Source organism: Leopardus geoffroyi, chromosome B4, assembly GCF_018350155.1.
Source record: "Leopardus geoffroyi isolate Oge1 chromosome B4, O.geoffroyi_Oge1_pat1.0, whole genome shotgun sequence".
In the NCBI taxonomy this organism is placed as follows: domain Eukaryota; kingdom Metazoa; phylum Chordata; class Mammalia; order Carnivora; family Felidae; genus Leopardus; species Leopardus geoffroyi.
Window position 1 is genome coordinate 55,868,418 of NC_059341.1, and position 20,949 is coordinate 55,889,366.

Below are 20,949 nucleotides of genomic sequence, written 5' to 3' on the forward strand. Positions count from 1 at the left end.
AAGAGGAATAAATAACCCTGTCTCCAATACTTACAGCTATTGTAACAACAGTGCGGTCTGCAAAAGCCGTCATTACCACTTTCTGCAAAATGTTTTCCTGTCAAAAAATAAATAAATTAAGTCTGAATTTTCTCTGGACTTCTTTTTCTTGCCATACTATTCCTCCCTAAGACCAAAGACCCCCAGGCTTCTGAGAATTCCCGGCTCTTGTCTTCTGAGGAAGGTATGACAGGGGGCAGTGCCAGCAGCAAGCTTATGCTGGGTTCTGTATGTGTCTTCAAAAGGCCAATAAAACTCAGTGATCAACCCAGAATGACTGATAGACTTGTTAACCAGGGAACTGGAAGGGGAAAATGAAATTAAATGGGCATGGAAATGCTCACTTGAGTTATACCAAACAGTATGTATTCAAAACTAATAAAACCCTAAAATGGTGTTAATCTTTGGGTTAGAAAAGGGAAAAAGTAAAAATACATGCCCCAATTCAGATTTTGACCCATAAAAGAAGAACCATCTAGGCAAAAACCATTTTTATCCTTACCACAAACTGTTACCATTATACCCTGAAAGATGTTTTGGGTAATGATTCTCTCTCTCCTAGGGGAAAACTTGATTCCTAAGTCTTCTTAAGTTTATTTATTTATTTTGAGAGAGGGAGAGAGCGAGCGATCAGGAAAGGGCAGAGAAAGAATCCCAAGCAGGCTCCATGCTGTCAGTGCAGAGCCTCATGAGGTTCGATCCCACAAATCATGAGATCATGACCTGAGCCCAAATCAAGAGTCAGACACTTAACTGACTGAGCCACCCAGGCAACCTGATTCCTAAGACTCCTAAGTCTTAATATGAAGACTTCCTTCCAGTTAAGGTGGCCTATTGCCCATTAATTCTTTCTCCCTTTCTCTCTCATCTCTTTTAAGGCTATATTATACTTATGATAATCCCCAATATTATAAATCATTAGTAATTAATACTAATTTTGATGTAGTTATGTTTATTTAGTGAATTGGCTTAATTAGAAACTATTTTATATGCTTCAAATTATGTTAACTTTGAGAAAGAGATACAACTTTCTGTAATTGATTAGAATTACTAGAAAGAAATGATGTCAAATTACCATCTCCATGTATAATTGACTCTTAATAATCTTGAAACTGTTTCATATGTCTGGATATTTTTTACCCAACCTAAAGTGTGCAGCAAGAGAATACCATACGTTTGTGGATGTTTTTTATTTTTGTCCTTTCTGATGCCAAACGTCTAATATCAAGTTAACTTCTGAAAGAAAAACATTAATTGCTAGCTCATACAGTTTGTGGTTTAATGTGACATTTTCTTCACTCCATCACATTCTTCTAGACAGATCCTTCTTGGGTGTATTTAACAGTTTTAAATAATTTCTTTCAAAAGCTAAAGTTTCTGGCTTGTTCCTGTGATCACACTGAGAAGACCACTGTCAGTTCTAGTGAATCCTTCTTTTTCAAACTGCTTTAGAAAATAATGATTGATTTTGTTTATCAATTTCTATTAAATAGAAATTTGCATACTTCATTTTACAACTTCCATGGCATAAGACTTGAACACTTGAGTACAGTACAGTACTGTTGTCAACTGAGCATTGGAATTTTACTGCTTTAAGAATTTATCAAAAACTGGGGTGTCTGGGTGGCTCAGGTGGTGAAGTGTCCGACTTCAGTTCAAGTCATGATCTCATGGTTTGTGAGTCTGAGCCCCACATCGGTGTTGATAGCAGAGAGCCACTTCAGATCCTCTGTCCCCTTCTCTCTCTGCCCCTTCTCTGCTCTCTATTTCTCAAAAATAATTTTTTTTAAAAAAAGAATTTATCAAAAAGTGATGGCAAGTTTATTTTATGTATACTGGTAGTAGGAATTGCTTTAAAAGTGTCATGTCTCCTTTATCATAATTTTCAATGTGCTATCATCCGTTGATTAAAGAAATGAATGAGAAGAGACTCAAAACAACAGTACTGAGGATTCTGAACCCAGTTGGGGAAAAATAAGTTGTAATTTTTACGTCTCTCCAACTCTTCAATTTAAAAAGCTTAGATAATGTACTCACTGTGGCCATGTCAATGGAAGCTGTTGCTTCGTCCATGATGAGAATGCTGCTTTTGCGGACAAAGGCCCTGGCAAGGCAAAACAGCTGTCTCTGTCCAACGCTAAAGTTCTCCCCACCTTCAGTGACAACTGCATCTACATCAGAGAGAGAAGCAAGGATTTCACTAAAGAAATGCTACTAACATTTTCCTTGAGCAAAGTAGGGGAAAATAGTTATGTCCTACAAGAGCATGCTGGACCTCACTCTACTGCTGCGAAGATTTCATAGTGGGAGGGCAAAGAGGAATTTTACTTTGGGAAAATAAAGATGATCCTGGGCCATCCTATCTTTGACAAAAGATTGTAAATTACCTCCTTATACTAGGATATAAAATACATTCGGCATCTTGAAGACTGGAAGACCTTAGAGGTCATTTAATTATTGAACATAATTATCAAGGGGGATTATTTATTATAATTATCTGAGGCCCAGAGAAATGAAGTGGCTTGCCCGTAATCACATAGCTAATTTGTAGTAGAGCCTGATGAGAAACAGAACATTCTTGACTCTAATATCCATTCTTTTTTCATTATACCATCCCACTGGACTGTAAGGTCCATGTGGTTAAGGACTGGGTTTGTTTTTGTCCATCAGTGTGTCCATCTGACATAGTGGCTGAATAAAACATTGTATGGAGAGATGAATGTTACATCCTCATTATCATTTTTGTTTGCTTTCATCCATATGTCATAAACTGTCCTACTATGAAGTTAAGATAAATTCTGTTTCCAAAACATCTCTTTTATTAGGTTTCAAACACTTCTTCTTAGGGTCCTGGAGGTAAATTTCTATTGATCATATTCTCATTGCATCAAATTTTTATAATTTTTCACACTTGGGGGCTATGCCTTTATTCTCCAAATTTTAATTTACATAATAAATAAGGAGGGTGATGGAGGTGATAAATATTCTTCATCAGAGTTGGCCTGAACCAGATCTTTATCAAGCAGTTGATATAATCTTTATGGGGACAATGAGCATAAACAACACTTAATTACATTGTGTAAATACAATCCCCTGTTGCTTACACTGTACCATAACCCTTGAACATCATGCCCATGATTCAAAACAGGTGCATGCATCTTTCATGTGAGTGAAGAGGACTATAAAGTTTTCATTGCCTGTATTCCAACTACTAACGGTGTGAGTGTCTGTACCACGAGAAGGGTATATACGCATTATCAATTTCTCAAGTAGACTTATTGGGCTTACCATGAGAGACGTCAAAAATTATGATAGGAAAGTTCTTCCAGACCTCTGGAATTGCTCCCACGGTCTAACACTGGCAAGGTCAATGAAACTACCCTTAAAGACATGCTATCTCAATTTCTCTTTGTGGGATGCCTTCGCCTTGGAGCCTAATTAAAATCATATTGTTTTTGAGTAGGTCCTCCTAACCAAATAAACTAATAATAAACTTGGTTTTATTGTGGAGGCTGATTTTCTTTCTAGATGCCAATACAACACAACTAATATGGGAATTATTTATTAAAATTAAAATTTATTAAAACAATTTTTATTAAAATTAAAATAAAATAAAATTTATTTATTATTCATTAAAATAATTAAAATAATTTATTAAAATCTAATTTAATAAATGTTTGATTTATTAATATTTAATAATTAAATTAAATTAATATTTAATTTATTACTATTTAATTTAATCAACCAGCTCTGATCTTTCTGATCACTTTCTTAAATGAGTTCAGATTTTTTTTTAATGTTTATTTATTCTTGAGACAGAGACAGAGCATGAACAGGGGAGGGACAGAGACAGAGGGAGAAACAGAATTTGAAATAGGCTCCAGGCTCTGAGCTGTCAGCACAGAGCCTGATGCGGCCCTCGAACCCACGAACTGTGAGATCGTGACCTGAGCTAAAGTCGGATGCTTAGCCGACTGAGCCACCCAGGCACCCCATAAATGAGTTCAGATTTTAAGTCCAAAACAATAAATATTCATTTTTATGAGTTGAAGACTGCATTGTACACTTTGTTTTGGTTTGTTAATCACTTTCTTTCATTATTCAAGTTGTTGTTTTATTCTGTCATCATTTGCCAGAAGTTGTCCACCTTACTCTTGAGCTAAATTTATATCAGTGATTGTTTGAGTACGTGTTTTATCCCTTACACAGGTGGCTAAAACTGATACTGCAGCAAGGTCATAGAAAATGATGTCTTCACAAAATTATGTTACATAAATATAAGAAACAGTCCCTCCTGGGAACAAAGAAAATGGTTGCCAATGTGGAGAAACAGCCTCCTAAATGGTACCTCCTACTTTGAACTTAGTAGCCTCTTCAATCCTTTTATTCATTTACTGAGGGTTAGAGGTCATGTAGATCATGTTGAGTAGAATGATCACAAGGAAATATTCTGATTAAAATGACCTGTACCACTAAAGGTGAAAAGACTGAAGAGTTAAGTGTATTAAGAGGAATATTTTGGAGTGTTCATATAGAACAGAATTTGTTATAAGGTTCATCCTTTTGCATCCCATGCAAATCATTAGATTTTAAGTGTCCTAATGACCTTTTGGAAATTATTTTAAATATAAGGGGATTTAATATGAATTATGTAATTCTAGCATAAAATATAGATAGAGATATATAGAATTAATTGCATATGTTAAAATAAATGTATTCTTTAGAAAATATACCTAGACCTCCTGGCAGGGATTTGACCATATTCTTCAGCTGAGCAATTTCTAGAGCTTCCCAGAGTCTGTCATCTGTGCATTTACACTCTGGATCTAAATTAAATCTGTAGGGGAAGAAATAAGTTATTTAGTCAATAAATAAAAATAAAGGAATTTTTACATATGCTTGCTTATTGCTATTCTTTCCTGAAAATGAAAATCCTGGGGTGCCTGGGTGGCTCAGTTGGTTAAGCATCCAACTCTTGAAATCAGCTTAGGACATGATCTCAGGGTCGTGAGATGGAGTCCCTTGTTGGCTCTGTGCTGGGCATGGAGCCTGCTTAAGATTCTCTCTCTCTCTCTCTCTCTCTCTCTCTCTTTCATTCTACCCCCAGCCCCCTGCACTCACACACGTGTGGTTTCTCTTTTTCTAAAAAAAATGTTAAGTCCTGTTTGTTTTGGTTATTATTATATCCCTGGTACCTAGAACAGTGCTCAGGATAGAGCAGGCATTCAATTCATGTTTGATGAATAAATGAATGACCTCAATGTTATGAACAATGTTTTCTGATGATACAGTTAGTATATTTATATGTGAGACATGACATGGTAAAATTCATTATGTGGATTTATCCAGTTTCATATTATGTTTAATGTAACTTGAATAATGTCTAGCAAAGTGTTTCCACAGAACTGATGATTATATGGGAACATATAATGATATCTTAGATGAGCTGTGCTGCACCAACCACAATAGTAGTATTCATCATAAATATATTCAGAGATAGAAATTCACTATGGTATCACTAAATAACTTGATACATCCACAACTTTTATTTATTTTCTTAAAATTCTTTTTTTTGAGAGAGTGTGAGTGGGGGAGGGGCAGAGAGAGAGGGAGACACAGAATCTGAAGCAGGCTCCAGGCTCTGAGCTGTCAGCACAGAGCCCAACGTGGAGTTCTAACTCACAAACCATGAGATCATGACCTGAGCCAAAGTTGGACTCTTAACCCACTGAGCCACCAAGGTACCCCTACACAACTTTTAATTAAAATGATTTTACAGCTGAATATTGAGCAACCTTACATACATTTTCTATTCAAGACAAAAAGAAGTGGCAAATACTTCTTTGTAATTAAGGTAGAGGGGGGGAGCCAGAGAGAACAAAGGATGTATGGAATGAGAGACATGACCCGGCAGATAATGCCATGGTGGGCTTTGGAGTCAGACGAACATTATTTGGAATTGGAGTTCTACCACTTACTAAGTGTATAAACATGGACAAATTAGAGCTTCGCTGAGGTTTAAAATTTTCGTATGTAAAATAAGGATAATAATATGTATACTAGAGCAATGCTTTGAAGATTCAATGAGACAATATATTCAAAGCACTTAGCAGATAGTAGATACCTAGATACTGCCATTCTTTCTTTCTTTCGTTTTCTTTTTTTACTGTGGGAAACCATAAACCAGGTATCGAGAAGATTGTAGCGGCTTCTTAAAAGCAATTTTGGCTGAAAGAGTAATTGTGAGGGATAGGGGAGCCAAGGGATTCACTGAACTTAATATCTGCTGAGCCCAGGCCAGACGCATAAGCAATAGGCAGGATATCTGTAAAGGCAGAACACCTTAGAAATGCCTGTCAACAATCGCTGCTCCAGGTACAGAAGAAAAAGTAGCTTTTGTGGAGTCAAACTTAAAGAGCAGAGCTCCTAGAAATATACAAGGGACTGGCTTCTATAGGTTAATTCAGCAACTCTAGGGTTTCCCAATCCAAACTGTTGGTCAGAATATTTGATCTTATCATCCTTATTTTGTTTGTTTGATTGCTTTTTTATTTTTAATTAAAAATTAAAAATTTTTAATTATTTTGTATTTTATAATACATGTATAATGTATTTTAAGTAGGGCCACACCCAATGTGGGGCTTGAATTCACAGCGCTGAGATCAAGTGGCTTGCTCTATCCACTGAGCCAGCCAGGTACCTCTCTGATCTTATCATCCTGATAACATCATTCACACCTACCTGAAAAACAGTTCTGAGTAAAACCCTCCCATGAGCCAAAAGGTAAATGCTGAGGCATACAGGTTTCTGTTGAATACATCACCTACCTAATAGAACCACTGAATAGTATTGGATCCTGCAAAATGATTGAAAGTCTAGAACGTAGTGTGTGCAGTGGTAGTTTTGAAATGTCTATCCCATCAATGACAATCTTTCCTGTTAAACAGAAACAAAAATTATAAGCACGTAGGAAAATCAAAAGAAAACCAATATTGTTTACAAATTGAAAGTACTTGCCGGGTTCAGGGTTGAAACTCAGAAGATAAAGCTTTCCATTTAAGTATTAAAAACATCATTATGCATCTCTAAGAAAAATATACATTTTGGTGATATTTTATCTTATGTATTTTCCCTTAAAGAGATTCTCAGTTTCTATTCAATTTCTGTGGTTCATACAAACCAAAAGTACTTTTTCTCCTTAATGGGTCTTCTTTCTTCCGATATTCCTTTACCCTCCTTCCCTGTTTATTTTCCTTCACAAGATATTCTATATACATTTACCTGTTTTAATTGTCTTTTTCTCCTAACCACAATAACTCCTTGAAGACAGTGATTTTTATCTAAATTATTTACTCTTGTATTGATTGAACAGAACATTGTTTTGCAAATAAGAAAGGAAATTCTATGACATACAAATCAAATTTTAATGAATTTCTCCATACTGTGTTTAGACTTATCAGAGACTTGTGCAATCTTGATGTTTTTTCCTCAAATTGATAAGCTATTTTATCATATCACTTTGTGTAAAGACAGTATTGCCCTATGAAATGAGTGGCCAGGTGAAAAATGGCAGGTGGGAGTCCCTTTTCCAGCTAGATTTAGATTCAAGAAGAAGCAAAGTGATCAACCTAAACTTTCTTTCGGGAGTACCACATTATCTATTAAAATCTTAATAGCTTAATGCTAAATAAGAGAATCAGTCATTGATAGTTCACATGGAGCCTAAAATCATGTTTCTGGATTCATGAGGAAGGAAAAGGCTAATCTAATATGTACAGTTACAGCCACAGGTTTTTTGTTTTTGTTTTTTGAATGAAAAGTGTCAATCAACTGTCTTTGGATTATGTCATTGACTTACAATGCAAAACCACTGAAAGTCCTCAAAGTACCTGTGTATTATTACTCGCCATGGAAGGGCAGGCTGCTAACCCAGTGGCTGATGCCTACTCTGCTTCTGAGTCTAAACCCTGAAGAGACTTCAATTCCTGTTCATCTGCGCTGTTCATAAACTGACCTCTTTATCTCACAAAGCTGTTGTGTAGATTACATTAAGTAATATAAACTGTCAAGTATAATAAAAATGTGAAGTACTATAATTGTCAGCATAATCATTTCAGATAATAATAGGAAGCACTTCCTTGAGCTCATGATCAAGCACATTGCTGGATCCCCTTTTATTCAAGATTGCTTATGTGCTGGGCTATTTATAGGCCACTTGATAGACTAAATAATGTGACATATTTTTTCTAAAGCAAAGATTAAATTATTTACACATATCATATTATTAGTAATTTTGTGGATGCATAAATATTTTGTATGTTTTCAACATGTGCTTGGCAGTTTGCAGCTTTGCTGCCTCACAAAATGTTCAACATCATTAAACCATGTTACTAAGATGATAGTAAGAGTCATGCAGCAAAATGAATAATGTAGATTACTTATCTCCTTGCATTTTTTTCCTTTGATGGGAATGGATATATTTTTAGTTTCCCCTATTCCTTTCTCTTAAAATGCCACCTGAATCTACTGCTGTTCAAAATGGATGGTACTGTTTTTGTTTTACCAGTTTATTAGAATTCTTCAACAACAGTCTCTAGAGTTGAGTTCAAGGCTAATAATTTTATTAGCAATTCTATGTTCATTCTTTACTTCTAGAGTGTTTATCTGGGACACCTACCTCAAGCCATGGGTTGCAGGACACAAAGTCCTTATAAATATTCGCTTGTTATTTCTGCAGGATTAGGTAAGTTGATGTTGCATTTTTTTAAGGAAAATCACCACATAGTCATGAAAAAAAAACTGAGTTAGTAACTCACCATCAAATATATCAACCATTCTGAAGAAAGCCAGAGATAATGATGATTTCCCACTGCCAGTTCGGCCACATATGCCCACCTAAAAAAGCAAATGTCACCCAAAGAGAAGAGGACACAGAAAATGGGCAAAAGTAGTTTTAATTTAGACAAGATACCATGGTGAAACTGCATTTCTATTTAAATAGTTATAATAAATCATTATTCTTTTCTTAGGGCTCCTTTATGTATTATTAAGATGAAAACATAGAATCCTCACCAATCTTCAATGACTTCATTCTAGCTCTTTTTATGTGTATGTGGTTGTGTTGTTTTTCCTTTATGGCTTAATTTTTGTGTTTAGTGTATTGTTGGTCTAATAAGTAAGTATTCAACTTTATCTTAGAAGTGATGATATTATAACAAACAAGACTGATTCAATTTTTTTCTGCACATTTTCTCTTTTTAAAGTAACTAAAACAAACCATTTTGGGATTAGAGCTAGTACAAATGCAAAGTTTCTCAAGGGGATGTCCAATATGGCTTTGAGCCAGAAGCCAAAAATTTGGAAAAACACATGTATTGTTGATTTCCCTCATCTTCATGGGAGACTAATGAATGGCAATATAACTTAGAGAACATGTATTTTATCCTGATCCTATCTCCCCTCTCTTTTATGTAGATAATTTGATCTGTAAAGTACCAGGAGTGTTACATGAGCCCAGTGAGAATGTACTTGACTGGATGTCTGAAGAGCTTAGGTAGTGATAAAATGGCTCCATCAAAGGTTTTGTATGAAACAAATGGCAATGAATTCCATACCTTTTGCCCAGGTTTGATGTAAGCCTTGACGTGTTTAAGAACAGGTTTCAGATTATTTTCGTATCTGACACACAGATCATGAATCTTGATCTCCCCTTCCTGTGGCCAATGTTCTGGAACTTGAGAAGGGTCTGGGGGGTGAGGGTGGAGTAGGGGAAGTCAGAGAGAGAGGAAGAGAAAGTGGAATGGAGGGAGGGAGAAAGGGACAGAGAGAGAGAGAAAAGGAAGGAGAGAGTGACAGAAAGAAACATACGCATACTGATATACATTTATACATACAAACATATACTTTTTTGGTAAATTTAAAGTAATACTGAACCAAATGCTATGTCTTTTTAAAATTAAAATTACATTCAGAGTAAAGGCCTATTGATTAAGAACTTTCAAAATAGTTATTTTGTGTTTGTTTTGGAGCATGAACTATCTCATGTCTTTTCTGCATTCCATAACTTGATTCTCTTTAAGATAGTTATTCATTCCTTTGTTCAGTCAGTCAGTCATGAAACATCTGAGTACTTAAAATGTGAGAGGTATTGTGCAATGTGTTGGAAATATGGAGATGAAAGACACACCTCATGGTGCTCACTGTGTCCTGGGGGAAGCATACAAGTAAGTTGGTGTCTCCAACACTGCAAGGAGAGTCAGCGATGGAGGCCAACCCAAGGTGCTCTGGGAGCACACATGGTGGTAACCTGAGAGTTCCGGGAGGGTTTCCAGAGGAGATGGTGGCTGAGATGAGTCTTACAAGGATAAGGGGTGGTGAAATTTGTTTCAAATATATATAAAGAGAAAAAAAGATAAAAAGAAAACCATAGAAAGAAACCATAGTATGTTGGTATGGCCAGAGTAAAAGGTGTGTAGATAGATGATGAGAGATGAGACTAGGGTAGGTGGGTAAGGATCGACTAATGAGGAGTCTAGTGATCTTAGCTTAACTTATCTGGGTTCTGTCCTTGAAGATCTGGATAGCTATTGAAGTATTTAGGCAGAAGAATGCATTTTAAGCATGAATTTAAGAAAGATCATTCCGTCTTCAGTATTGAATTTCCTGCCAATTTTATTCTAGCAAAGCTGAGAATCTCAGTGAGTAGTTTTAAGATCCAAGTTTCTTGACATCTAAGTTAAATTGATCTTGAGAAAGAAAACACAATAGTTCATAGTTTAGGCTGGTAACTAATGTAATAAAGTCCAAATACTTTTTATAATTCTCTTTAAATATTACTAAATAATATCTATTTGGATTCTGGTTGTATCCAAAACTTTTCAGGCCTAAGTAGTCATATTATTTCAGGTATACCTTATAAAGCAAAGTCAAGATGAGAAGGGATTCTCTGGATATTAAAGTGGAAAACAAAAGCAAAAAATACAGTGTCTGACACACAACTATCATTTATATAAAATAAACACTTAAGTGAAACAAAATAATATTCAGAACAATACCCATGGTGCCTTCATAGTTCTCAGACTCCATAGTTAAGAAACTGTTCACTTTCTTCACTGCCCCCATTTGGACCTCCAGGTCAGCCAAGTTCCTCACAACCCAATTCAAATAATTGGTTATCTGTGTCAGGTGACAAAAAAGTTAACACGTTTAAAATAAAGTAGCAATCTTTGTAATCACTGGATATTTTAGGATAGGATGACTTGGACAGTTAGTGTACATCATGTGCTATGACTTATAAGTGCTGCAAGATATCAGAGACCAGGGAGGGTATCATGGGATAAAGCAGGCAAAGAAAGTGTCCACTCTTCTTCAAGTGTCCTCAAATGTCAGTGTTGTGTAAACTGTCCCCTGCTTCCCTGAACAAGTTGTATTACCTGTTTGTACTTCTCTCATTTATATTCATATTCATTTTAGTTTCTCAGAGTGGGTTGTGAACGACTTAGGACAGGGATTTCACACCTCGGGAGTACTCTCACCATAGAGTTTGAGCAGTTTCTAAAAACTGACTCACAGTATAAGAACTGAATCCACACTGTCCTAAAATGCTGAGCTTGTGCCCCATCCTACCATTATTTGCAAGATGTCATTTCATTATGAATTTCAAACTGCTCCTCTAAATCCATGAATAAGAACTGACGATGACTATAGAAAGCACCTCCAACACTACATGAAAAGAGACATTTTCATCCATACCTACCGTAAGTGCATACAGAAGACCCAAGCCCACCAATCCAGAATTGGAAGACCCGCTGATGGATGCAATGGAAGCAGTGAGGACAATGCAAGCTCCCAAATAATCCTAAAAAGGAGCAAGTAAAAAAAATGCTAAAAGATTTTCATCGAGTTCTCATACAAAAGGTACCAATCAATTTAGAGAGGTGGGTACTAAGACAGTACACATAAATTTCAGGGGAAGGTTACCTAAGAGGTGGATGAATGACAACTCACAATATTAGGGCTGGAGTGGGAGTAATTCAGCACTCTCATTGCATCTGTGCAGAGATGGATTCATACAAGTTAAATAACTTGCCAGAAATTAAGCTGCAGTTGGTGGCACCACCAGGATCAGACGTAGGGTTTCTTTTTCTCCTCCCCCACCCTTGCTATAGCATTGTGTTGCCGGGCAAATAATTATTTCGAAACTTGATTTACTACCTTCAATTTCATGTGTGCTTATGTCAGAGTTGTGATCTAGCTCCCTTGTGCTATATAGTAAGGGCTTGGCAGAAATTTGCATCTGGTTAACTTTAGATTCTTGTCTAAACTGTTTGTCAAATATCTAGGCTTAGAGTTTGGGACATTAAGTCTCCAGATTCCATGTAAATAAGGATAAGGGTTTATATTTGTTCTTAAATGGGAAGTGTGGGCCTGTCTTAGAGCATCTGGATGAGCTATGACTCAATGGTAAACTCTTTTGTGAAATTTTTAAAAGTTCACTGAGGCCAGTCTTTATCTCAAATAAGAAACAGGGCACAACCATCCATTTTCAAACACCTTGTTCCTTCCCATTTCCCAGCACTCTTAGTCATTGTTATGCCTTATCATTTGTAAAAGAAATCTTTCAAACTTTTCATGCTGATGAGTCACATGTTCCAGAAGCAGGTAGCATTTCAGGCATGAGCATTTCTACAGTTATTTTAAGTCTCATCTCACTTGTGACCTTTCAAGTCTAGATATGTCTCTGATCCCTCAAAAAAAAAAAAAAAAACCAAATAACTAGATGCTAAGACATTAATGACAGTAAAAAAAAAAAAGACTTTAATGACAGTAATGGACTGCTTAACATGCTGGAGTAACAAGTGAAGTTACTCAAATCATCTCCCATGTGAGCTTTCCTAACTCTTTTTAAAACAGCTCCAAAGACCTAGTTCTTGAGGAGCAATCAGTAATCCCAGCCTTGAAATCAGAGATCTGGGATCAGACCCTGACTTTGCCAATTACCAGACAAATAATTTAAACCCCTTTGAAACTCAGTTTCTTTGGAAAATAGAAATGATACCTAATTCAAAGACTTTGAAAGGACTAAAAAAGATTAAATGCCCGTTAGATTTCACCACCTCCATGTATCAGGATGTCTTTTTTCCTCTGGATGATTTTCAAATGTTTGAAGCAAGCTTAAAAGTTTATGTGCATCATAAAACATCAAAGGTTAAAAGAGGCACTAAAATTTAATTCCATAATGATTCCCATGATCTTTATAAAGAATAAAGAAAGAAATCATGCAGAGTTACTCTCTTGAGGCAGTAAATTCCAAAGAGGTAGTAAATGCTCCTTGGATTGCTTCTTCCAATGGGACCATGTGTTAACAACTTGTCACATCCCAATTAGACAGTTCTTCTTCATTTTCCCTTTATTTGAAGCAACAGCTACATGGATGCATAATCTAACCAGTCTGGGCCACTCTTACATCTTACAAATGCCAACATGCTCCCAAAATACTTCTAAAATATTTACAGCAATATGAATTTTTCTTTCCAGCCCTCTGTCTAAAGTTAGTACTTTTGAAGTTATGCTGTAAATTTGTAATTTCTATATTATCTTTTTAAAAAGGACTCATAAAAATTTCTGTGATAAGTACCAGAAAGCAAGTTAGTATCAGGGGATACTTTGAGCAGGGTCCTCCTTCTCAGTTTGATATAAATAAATACACCATTCAGCTTCTGAGAAATTTCTGTGGGTAATGTACACATTAAGGCTTTGAAACAAGGCACATTTTTATTAATTTCTATTCTCTACTTTCTCCCAGCTGGCCTTATTGGGAAGAAGAGCCTCATTCATTCATCTATCTATTGATTTATTCATACATTCATTCATTTATTTTCAAGTCTTTACTTAAATTCCATTTAGTTAACATATAGTATAATATTAGTTTTGGGAATAGAATTTAGTCATTCATCACTTACATACAACACCCAGTGCTCATTACAAGTGTCCTCCTTAATGCCCATCACCCATTTAACCCACCCCCCCCACCTTCTCTCCAGCCACCCTGTTTGTTCTTTATAGTTTACAGTCCGTTTTATGGTCCATGTTGTTGCAAATGGCAAGATTTCATTCTTTTTTATGGCTGAGTAATATTCCATTATATATGTCTACTACAACTTCTTTATCCATTCATCAGTTGATGGAAATTTGGGCTTTTTCCATAGTTTGGCTTTTGTTGATAATGCTGCTAAAAACATCTGGATGCATTTGTCCCTTCGAATCAGTATTTTTGTATCTTTTAGGTAAATATCTAGTAGTATAATTGCTGGATCATAGGGCGGTTCTATTTTTAACTTTTTGAGGAACCTCCATATTGTTTCCCAGGATGGTTGCACCAGTTTGTATTTCCACCAGCAGTGTAAGGGGGCTCCCTTTTCTCCACATCTTCGCCAACATCTGTTGTTTCCTGTGTTGTTAATTTTAGCCATTCTGAAGGTATGAGATGGTATCTCGTTGTGGTTTTGATTTGTATTTCCCTGATGATGAATGAAACTGAGCATCTTTTCATGTGTCTTTAGCCATCTGGATGTCTTCTTTGGAAAAGTGTCTATTCATGTCTTCTGCCCATGCCTTAACTGGATTATTTGGTTTTTAGGTATTGAGTTTGATAAGTTCTTTATAGATTTTGGATACTAACCCTTTATCTTTCTGCTGTGCAGAAGCCTTTTATCTTAATGAGGTCCCAACATTCATGTTTGCTTTTGTTTCCCTTGCATCCCTAGACATATCTAGTAAGAAGTTGCTATGGCTGATGTCAAAGAGGTTGCTGCCTCTGTTCTCCTCAAGGATTTTGATAGTTTCCTGTCTTATATTTAGGTGTTTCATCCATTTTGAATATATTCTTGTGTGTGATGTAAGAAAGTGGTCCAGTTTCATTCTTCTGCGTGTTGCTGTCCAGTTTTTCCAATACTTTTGTGGAAGAGACTTTTTCCATTGGATATTTTTTCTTGCTTTGTCAAAGATGAGTTGACCATATAGTTGTGGGTCCATTTCTGGGTTTTCTATTCTGTTCCATTGATCTGTGTGTCTGTTTTTATACCAGTACCATACTGTCTTGATCACTACAGCTTTATCCAGAATTGTGATGCCTCCAGCTTTGCTTTTCTTTTTCAAAATTGCATACATTCTTTTAAAAATATAACAACAAAATAATCACTGAGTCTCAACAATGGAAATTAGACAGTAGCCCTAATATAAACATTACAAAGGAAACGCAAAACATTATGTACTCAATCTCTCTGTCTCCTTCACTCTCTTTTTCTCTTTCTCTCACCCCTCTCCCCTTCCATTAAAATGACTATGGAGGGGCGCCTGGGTGGCGCAGTCGGTTAAGCGTCTGACTTCAGCCAGGTCACGATCTCGCGGTCCCCAAGTTCGAGCCCTGCGTCGGGCTCTGGGCTGATGGCTCAGAGCCTGGAGCCTGTTTCCGATTCTGTGTCTCCCTCTCTCTCTGCCTCTCCCCCGTTCATGCTCTGTCTCTCTCTGTCCCAAAAATAAATAAGCGTTGAAAAAAAAAATAAAAAAAAATGACTATGGAATCTTTATATTTTATATTGGGGCTTAGATTAACTTGTTATAGAACTAAATGGTAAATGCAATTAGATGATTATTTAAATTATTTTCTATTACATTAAAATGGTAATTCTGGTAATAGATAGTTTACCCTGGCAATAAAGCCAGCAAGAGAAGTAAAAACAGATGAAGGAGGGAAAGGAAAAGGCTGATCAATAAGTTTGAGTTAATATATATTTTCTGGCTCTCTTTCATATGGCTAATGTTTTTAAAACTGCTTGTAAGGTTTCCAGTATGATGATTAGACACTATTATTTTAATTATTATCACAGTAAATAAAATATTCCAAAATTTACTTATAAGAGATAATGTTTTTGGTTTTTTGGTTTTAAGAGATAATGTTTTTGACATCTCAGTGATAAGGCATAGCTTCTTAAAGTACATTTATAGCACATTTTCAATGGATGAACCCATTTTCAAAATCTACAGTCCACTAAATTCGAATAGATATGAGGGCTTAAAAGCCAGGATGTCTGTACCTATATCAAAGCTATATCAAAGTTATTTTATTTATTATAAAAATATTCTTTATCTTTTTTTTTTTTTTAGAAAGTACTATCCATGTTGTCTTCTGGTTAGACCAAACTAGATATTTTCAGTTCACTCCTAGATTATTTCCACTGCTCAAAGAAATTTTTTTGTAATGAATTTGGAATTTTTTGGAGGCATTTGGTCAGAATTTTACCTTGATCTGCATAAGAAAGGAAGCTTCTTTGTGCACAATGTTTATCATGAGAACTCATAGCAAAAATACTAAATTCTATTAACTTCCCTTCAAATAGGACAAGAGTATAGGTGTGTGAAATTGGTGGATAATGTAAGAGTTTATGCTAGCTCCCTACTTTTTGTTTCTTTACCATTAAACTTAAGCAATGTAATGAATTACAAAGTGATTGTACAGTTATACCTTCTTTCCTTTCTTCGCAAATATGTGAACAACAAAATGGCTTCAAGGCAATTAATTAAGAAAGGAGAAGCAGCTGGTCTGAATAACTCGCACAGGAGATCAAATACTTAGCACTTAGTGGTCACTAGGCAGCATTTATTCTACTGCTAAGTCCTTACACATACTAATCAATCAATTCACTGAATAAAAGCACCTGTGGTCAAAACGATACAATGGAATGACAAATTCAGTTTAGGAAATAGAAGCTAATGCTTATGTGAACTGCCAGTTCTCAAAGAGGTGCCCACCAGAGGACCTTTTATCTGTCTAGTGATAAATTATAACTTCCATCGAGTTTGTGAATTCAACACTTCCCTCCAGAAGAGAAGCCTTTGATTTTCAAAGCTAAAAGAGAGGCCTCTTCTTGGATTTCCAGTGATTCAATGGCATTTATCTATCTTTTCTATAGTGAAAACTATAATTCTATAAAACAGACTTGCAAATAGTTAATAGAGATTCAATCTCTTTCCTTTTGTAGCCCTCAGAAGTACTGGTCTATGGCACCACTGAGTATCTGGGGGAATATATCAGGGCCTCCAAAGTATAAGATCAGTGCACACCTGTCTGTTGTGGAGTTATGAACACACAAAACAGCTCTGTGTTGCTTCATAAAACAGGCTCTCGTGCAAGCTCACCCTGAATACTATTTTCACTTCAGCCTGTTGATTCTAAAGACTTTCTTTTTGGCTTCCTGATGTGAATTTTCTTTTATCCTTTCATCACACAGCAAGACAAAGCCTTGGAAAGACAGCCTTTAGATAGAGTTACACAATTTTCGCAAATGGAAACACCGTTGCCAAAGAACTGGAAGTGTTTAGTGCAGAGGGCTGAAGAGAAAACGCCATGTCGAACCAGAGAACGTAAGCAGCATTCAAAGGTTAGGCTGTAGTGACACTCTGCACGTGATTGTGGCCCCCTCCACTGGCACCCACAGGAAAAATGCTCCCCTCTCTGCCAAAGCAACCTGGGTGGTCACGGCCTTGCTAGTTTTCCTCCAGCCAATTAGTTTGCTCTTTTAGACTCTTGTCCTTTTTCGATGTGAGTGTATGGTGACCTTTATCTTTTTTTGCTAACTCAGAAGGAGTATGAAATGAATACAGTGGTCAGGGCTACATCTTCCATAGGGAAAGCTGTTCACTTAGAGAAGGGGAATAACTTGTGATTGTCTTAACTCTCACTTAAGTTGATGAGGGAAAGAAATGAGAGCCATATATTTAAAATAAATTAGAGAATGAACAAAAATTGGATGGGGCTCATGGATCTTCCCAAATCCCACAAAAGGTGTTTTTCTCTGGTTTCCCTTCCTTTCTTCTTGAGATTTTCTGTCCAGGGAATCCAGTGACATTGCTTTTGAAAGCTCAAATTGAGAATGAAGAGAAAGGGAGGCAAAAAATAGCCACAGAAAACCACGATAAATTTTCTCCCCTTTCTCTTCATTAAGGTGATGAGTGAATTAGAGTTGGTGAAGTCCCTAGATCTGCATCAGGATCTCCCTTCACACAGGAGAGCAAACACTTGCTTCTTCTGATTCATGCCCAATGCCCCAACCTTCTTTGTACCACTTTAGTTGTGTTTCTGCTCTGAGAATTCCAAGAATATTTGCTATAAGCAAATATTTTTCTTAATTTGCTGAGTAATATGGCAAAGAATAGAGAAAGGAGGAGTTATGTCAATACTGTGGGTTAAGTAAGATCAATGCAGATTCACTGCAACAAATAGAAGTTTTCATTACTTATTTTTTTAATGACTTACAAGAATATGTCCACAGCTGTCAGGGTCAGAGAACAGTTCACACCCTAGTCTCCAAGGTCCTATATCTCAACATTCATGTTTCTGACAAAAGGTACATTTATTTCAAGCTGAAATTGTGTCTCCAGTAATGTGGACATGTCCACAGGAGGACAGTAGTAATGATTTCTTTATATGTATACAATTAGGAGAAAGGTTATTTCCTAATAGGAGTTATCTAGTTAATTTATTCAATACTCCTACTGTAGCACATGTTCTTGGATTACAGCATTTATATTCAAATAAATATTCTGATATTTACATACTCTAAATAACATCCTGGTTCTAACGAACACTCTCAATGTACTCAGAAAAAAAAAAACAGAAAGAGAGTGAATCTGACTAGTTTTAAGTTGGATCACTGAGGGCTGTCTAGAGGGGTGTGTGTGTGTGTGTGTGTGTGTGTGTGCGTGCGTGCACACCTATATAAACCTATATACACCTATATAAACTTATTGACATACACAATTAGGCAAAAGAGACAAATCATATACAAAAGACTGTGGAACTTGATTTCTGTCTGCAGATATGCCTGGAAGTTTGCAATGAATCAACAAGTTCCTTATAAAATGTACTTTTATCCATAAGAAATAGAAGCCAAAGTTTCCTTATTTATTTTTGTATTGTTTTTTTTTTTTTTTTTTTTTTTCAACGTTTATTTATTTTTGGGACAGAGAGAGACAGAGCATGAACGGGGGAGGGGCAGAGAGAGAGGGAGACACAGAATCGGAAGCAGGCTCCAGGCTCTGAGCCATCAGCCCAGAGCCTGATGCGGGGCTCGAACTCACGGACCGCGAGATCGTGACCTGGCTGAAGTCGGACGCTTAACCGACTGCGCCACCCAGGCGCCCCTGTATTGGTTTTTAAGGGAGAGCTCTGGTAATGAGATTAGACAGCAAATGTTGGAAGGATTATAATACACAGAAAACAAAGACAAGACATACTAACAAATGTATTATAAAGGAGCAAAATAGATAGCAAAGTCTGCCCTTCCTGTTTCAAATACCAGTATTTTCTTTCAGTTTCTACAGTTGGAACTAGAATTCTTTTACATCCAGGTTGGTCTGCTGCCTTTTTACTTGGGGGTTAAAGTAACGGGCCATGAGTCAAACTGAACTAAGCCATTCTGAATCTGGCCACTCTTCCTCTCTAATTTTTCCTGACTTCCCCTTTTTTGGCAGTCTGAAGGCTCTAATATCTTGTCTTCTGGCTATGAGAGTAGAACATACGGTTTGCTTGAAGATTCTTGTTAAACACTTGTCCATTAACCTGACAGTAGGAAGTGCGAAAGAGCAGAAACAGGAGTCGAGTCACACATTCACCTCAAGTCCAAAGCAAACACACTTGCCCCTTAAAAAACATGCTTGATCTCCAAGTTAAGAAAAATCAGATAACAAAGGTAACTACTGATATTTTCCCTTGTGGTTTGGGGACATTCTTTCATTAAGCTATTTCATGATTAATTCTGTTATTCAGATATGATTGGGTTTTTTTCTTCCTTAGAGAAAACAAATTTAAACAAACAAATAGAAGCTTAAAACGAGGAATTAAGGTCTGGATAGGATCTAGAAATAAGGTCTTAGTCTGGTTATAAATCCTAAGCAACACTTCATCTGCTTTCATGCTATCTATATATAGGTAATTCAGGAGACATTTTGTCCTGCCCCAGAGCTACCTGGAAGGAATTTCTTACCAACAACCAATCTAAAATTTGTAAAATATAATTGTCTTATGTCACTGAATAATTTCTATATTATTACTAATATAGTGGAAAAGAATCTCTAAACCAGCGGAAAATCATGACAACTAAAGCTCACAGGGGGCTCTAAGAATCTATATCAATTTGTATCTGTCTATCAACAACTCAAGATTATAACCTAGCCTCCTTCATTTTAACCTCATCAAATTCCTTTCACTATCTGCCCTCTCTGGTCTGTTGAGTTTTGAAAGCCTGCATACAGTAGGGATGTTTAATTAGTAGATGCGATGTCCTTACAATAGTACAGATAAACTTACTTTTCCTTTTGACAAATGGACAGGTAATTATTTTTTAAAAAGTTTACAGACAACTCATCATTACCACAAAAATAGCTTATTTATAGTGCTGATTATGCAGACTAGTCTGCAAACTACATTTCCTTCCTTTCTGGAATTTGTATCTCATTCGTCTCCTGGTTCATACTCCAGCCGGTTGGCTTATGAACCACTTACCAGGGTAGGTGCTGTTTCCACTCATTTATTTATTCATCCATTCATTCAAAAGTCATTTGTCGAGTGCATTTGCTAATCAGTGAACTAGAGGACTTATATTATTTTTCATCGCAACACCCCCATATTCTTGTTTCTATTTTACAGATGGGAAACAGGACTCAAATAAATTAATTAACTTGCTAGATTCAAGTCTGTATGATGCCAAAGCATGTGCCTGTTCTCCTACTTCATAAAGGAAAGAAGAAGGCAACAGATGATTAATTGCAGTTTTTTATGTTTTGTGCTAACGTGATCCTCCACTGGCTTAAAACATAGAAAGTCACCATCTCTTCTAGGCTTGTCCTGCTCAA

At 36.3% G+C, this 20,949-nt stretch overlaps 1 protein-coding gene across 8 annotated transcripts in view; it reads right to left on the bottom strand.

The window, feature by feature from the left end:
* Window positions 1-20,949, bottom strand: part of ABCC9 (ATP binding cassette subfamily C member 9) — a 131,325-nt gene that overhangs the window by 5,670 nt on the left and 104,706 nt on the right. For all 8 annotated transcript variants that reach the window (XM_045466916.1, XM_045466913.1, XM_045466918.1 and 5 more), the window contains 8 exons: window positions 11,795-11,896; window positions 11,094-11,214; window positions 9,654-9,784; window positions 8,856-8,934; window positions 6,867-6,975; window positions 4,773-4,876; window positions 2,077-2,210; window positions 35-97 (listed from right to left, as the gene is read on the bottom strand). In XM_045466916.1, coding sequence (XP_045322872.1) covers window positions 35-97; window positions 2,077-2,210; window positions 4,773-4,876; window positions 6,867-6,975; window positions 8,856-8,934; window positions 9,654-9,784; window positions 11,094-11,214; window positions 11,795-11,896 — 843 coding nt within the window. The remainder of the gene's footprint in view (window positions 1-34; window positions 98-2,076; window positions 2,211-4,772; window positions 4,877-6,866; window positions 6,976-8,855; window positions 8,935-9,653; window positions 9,785-11,093; window positions 11,215-11,794; window positions 11,897-20,949) is intronic.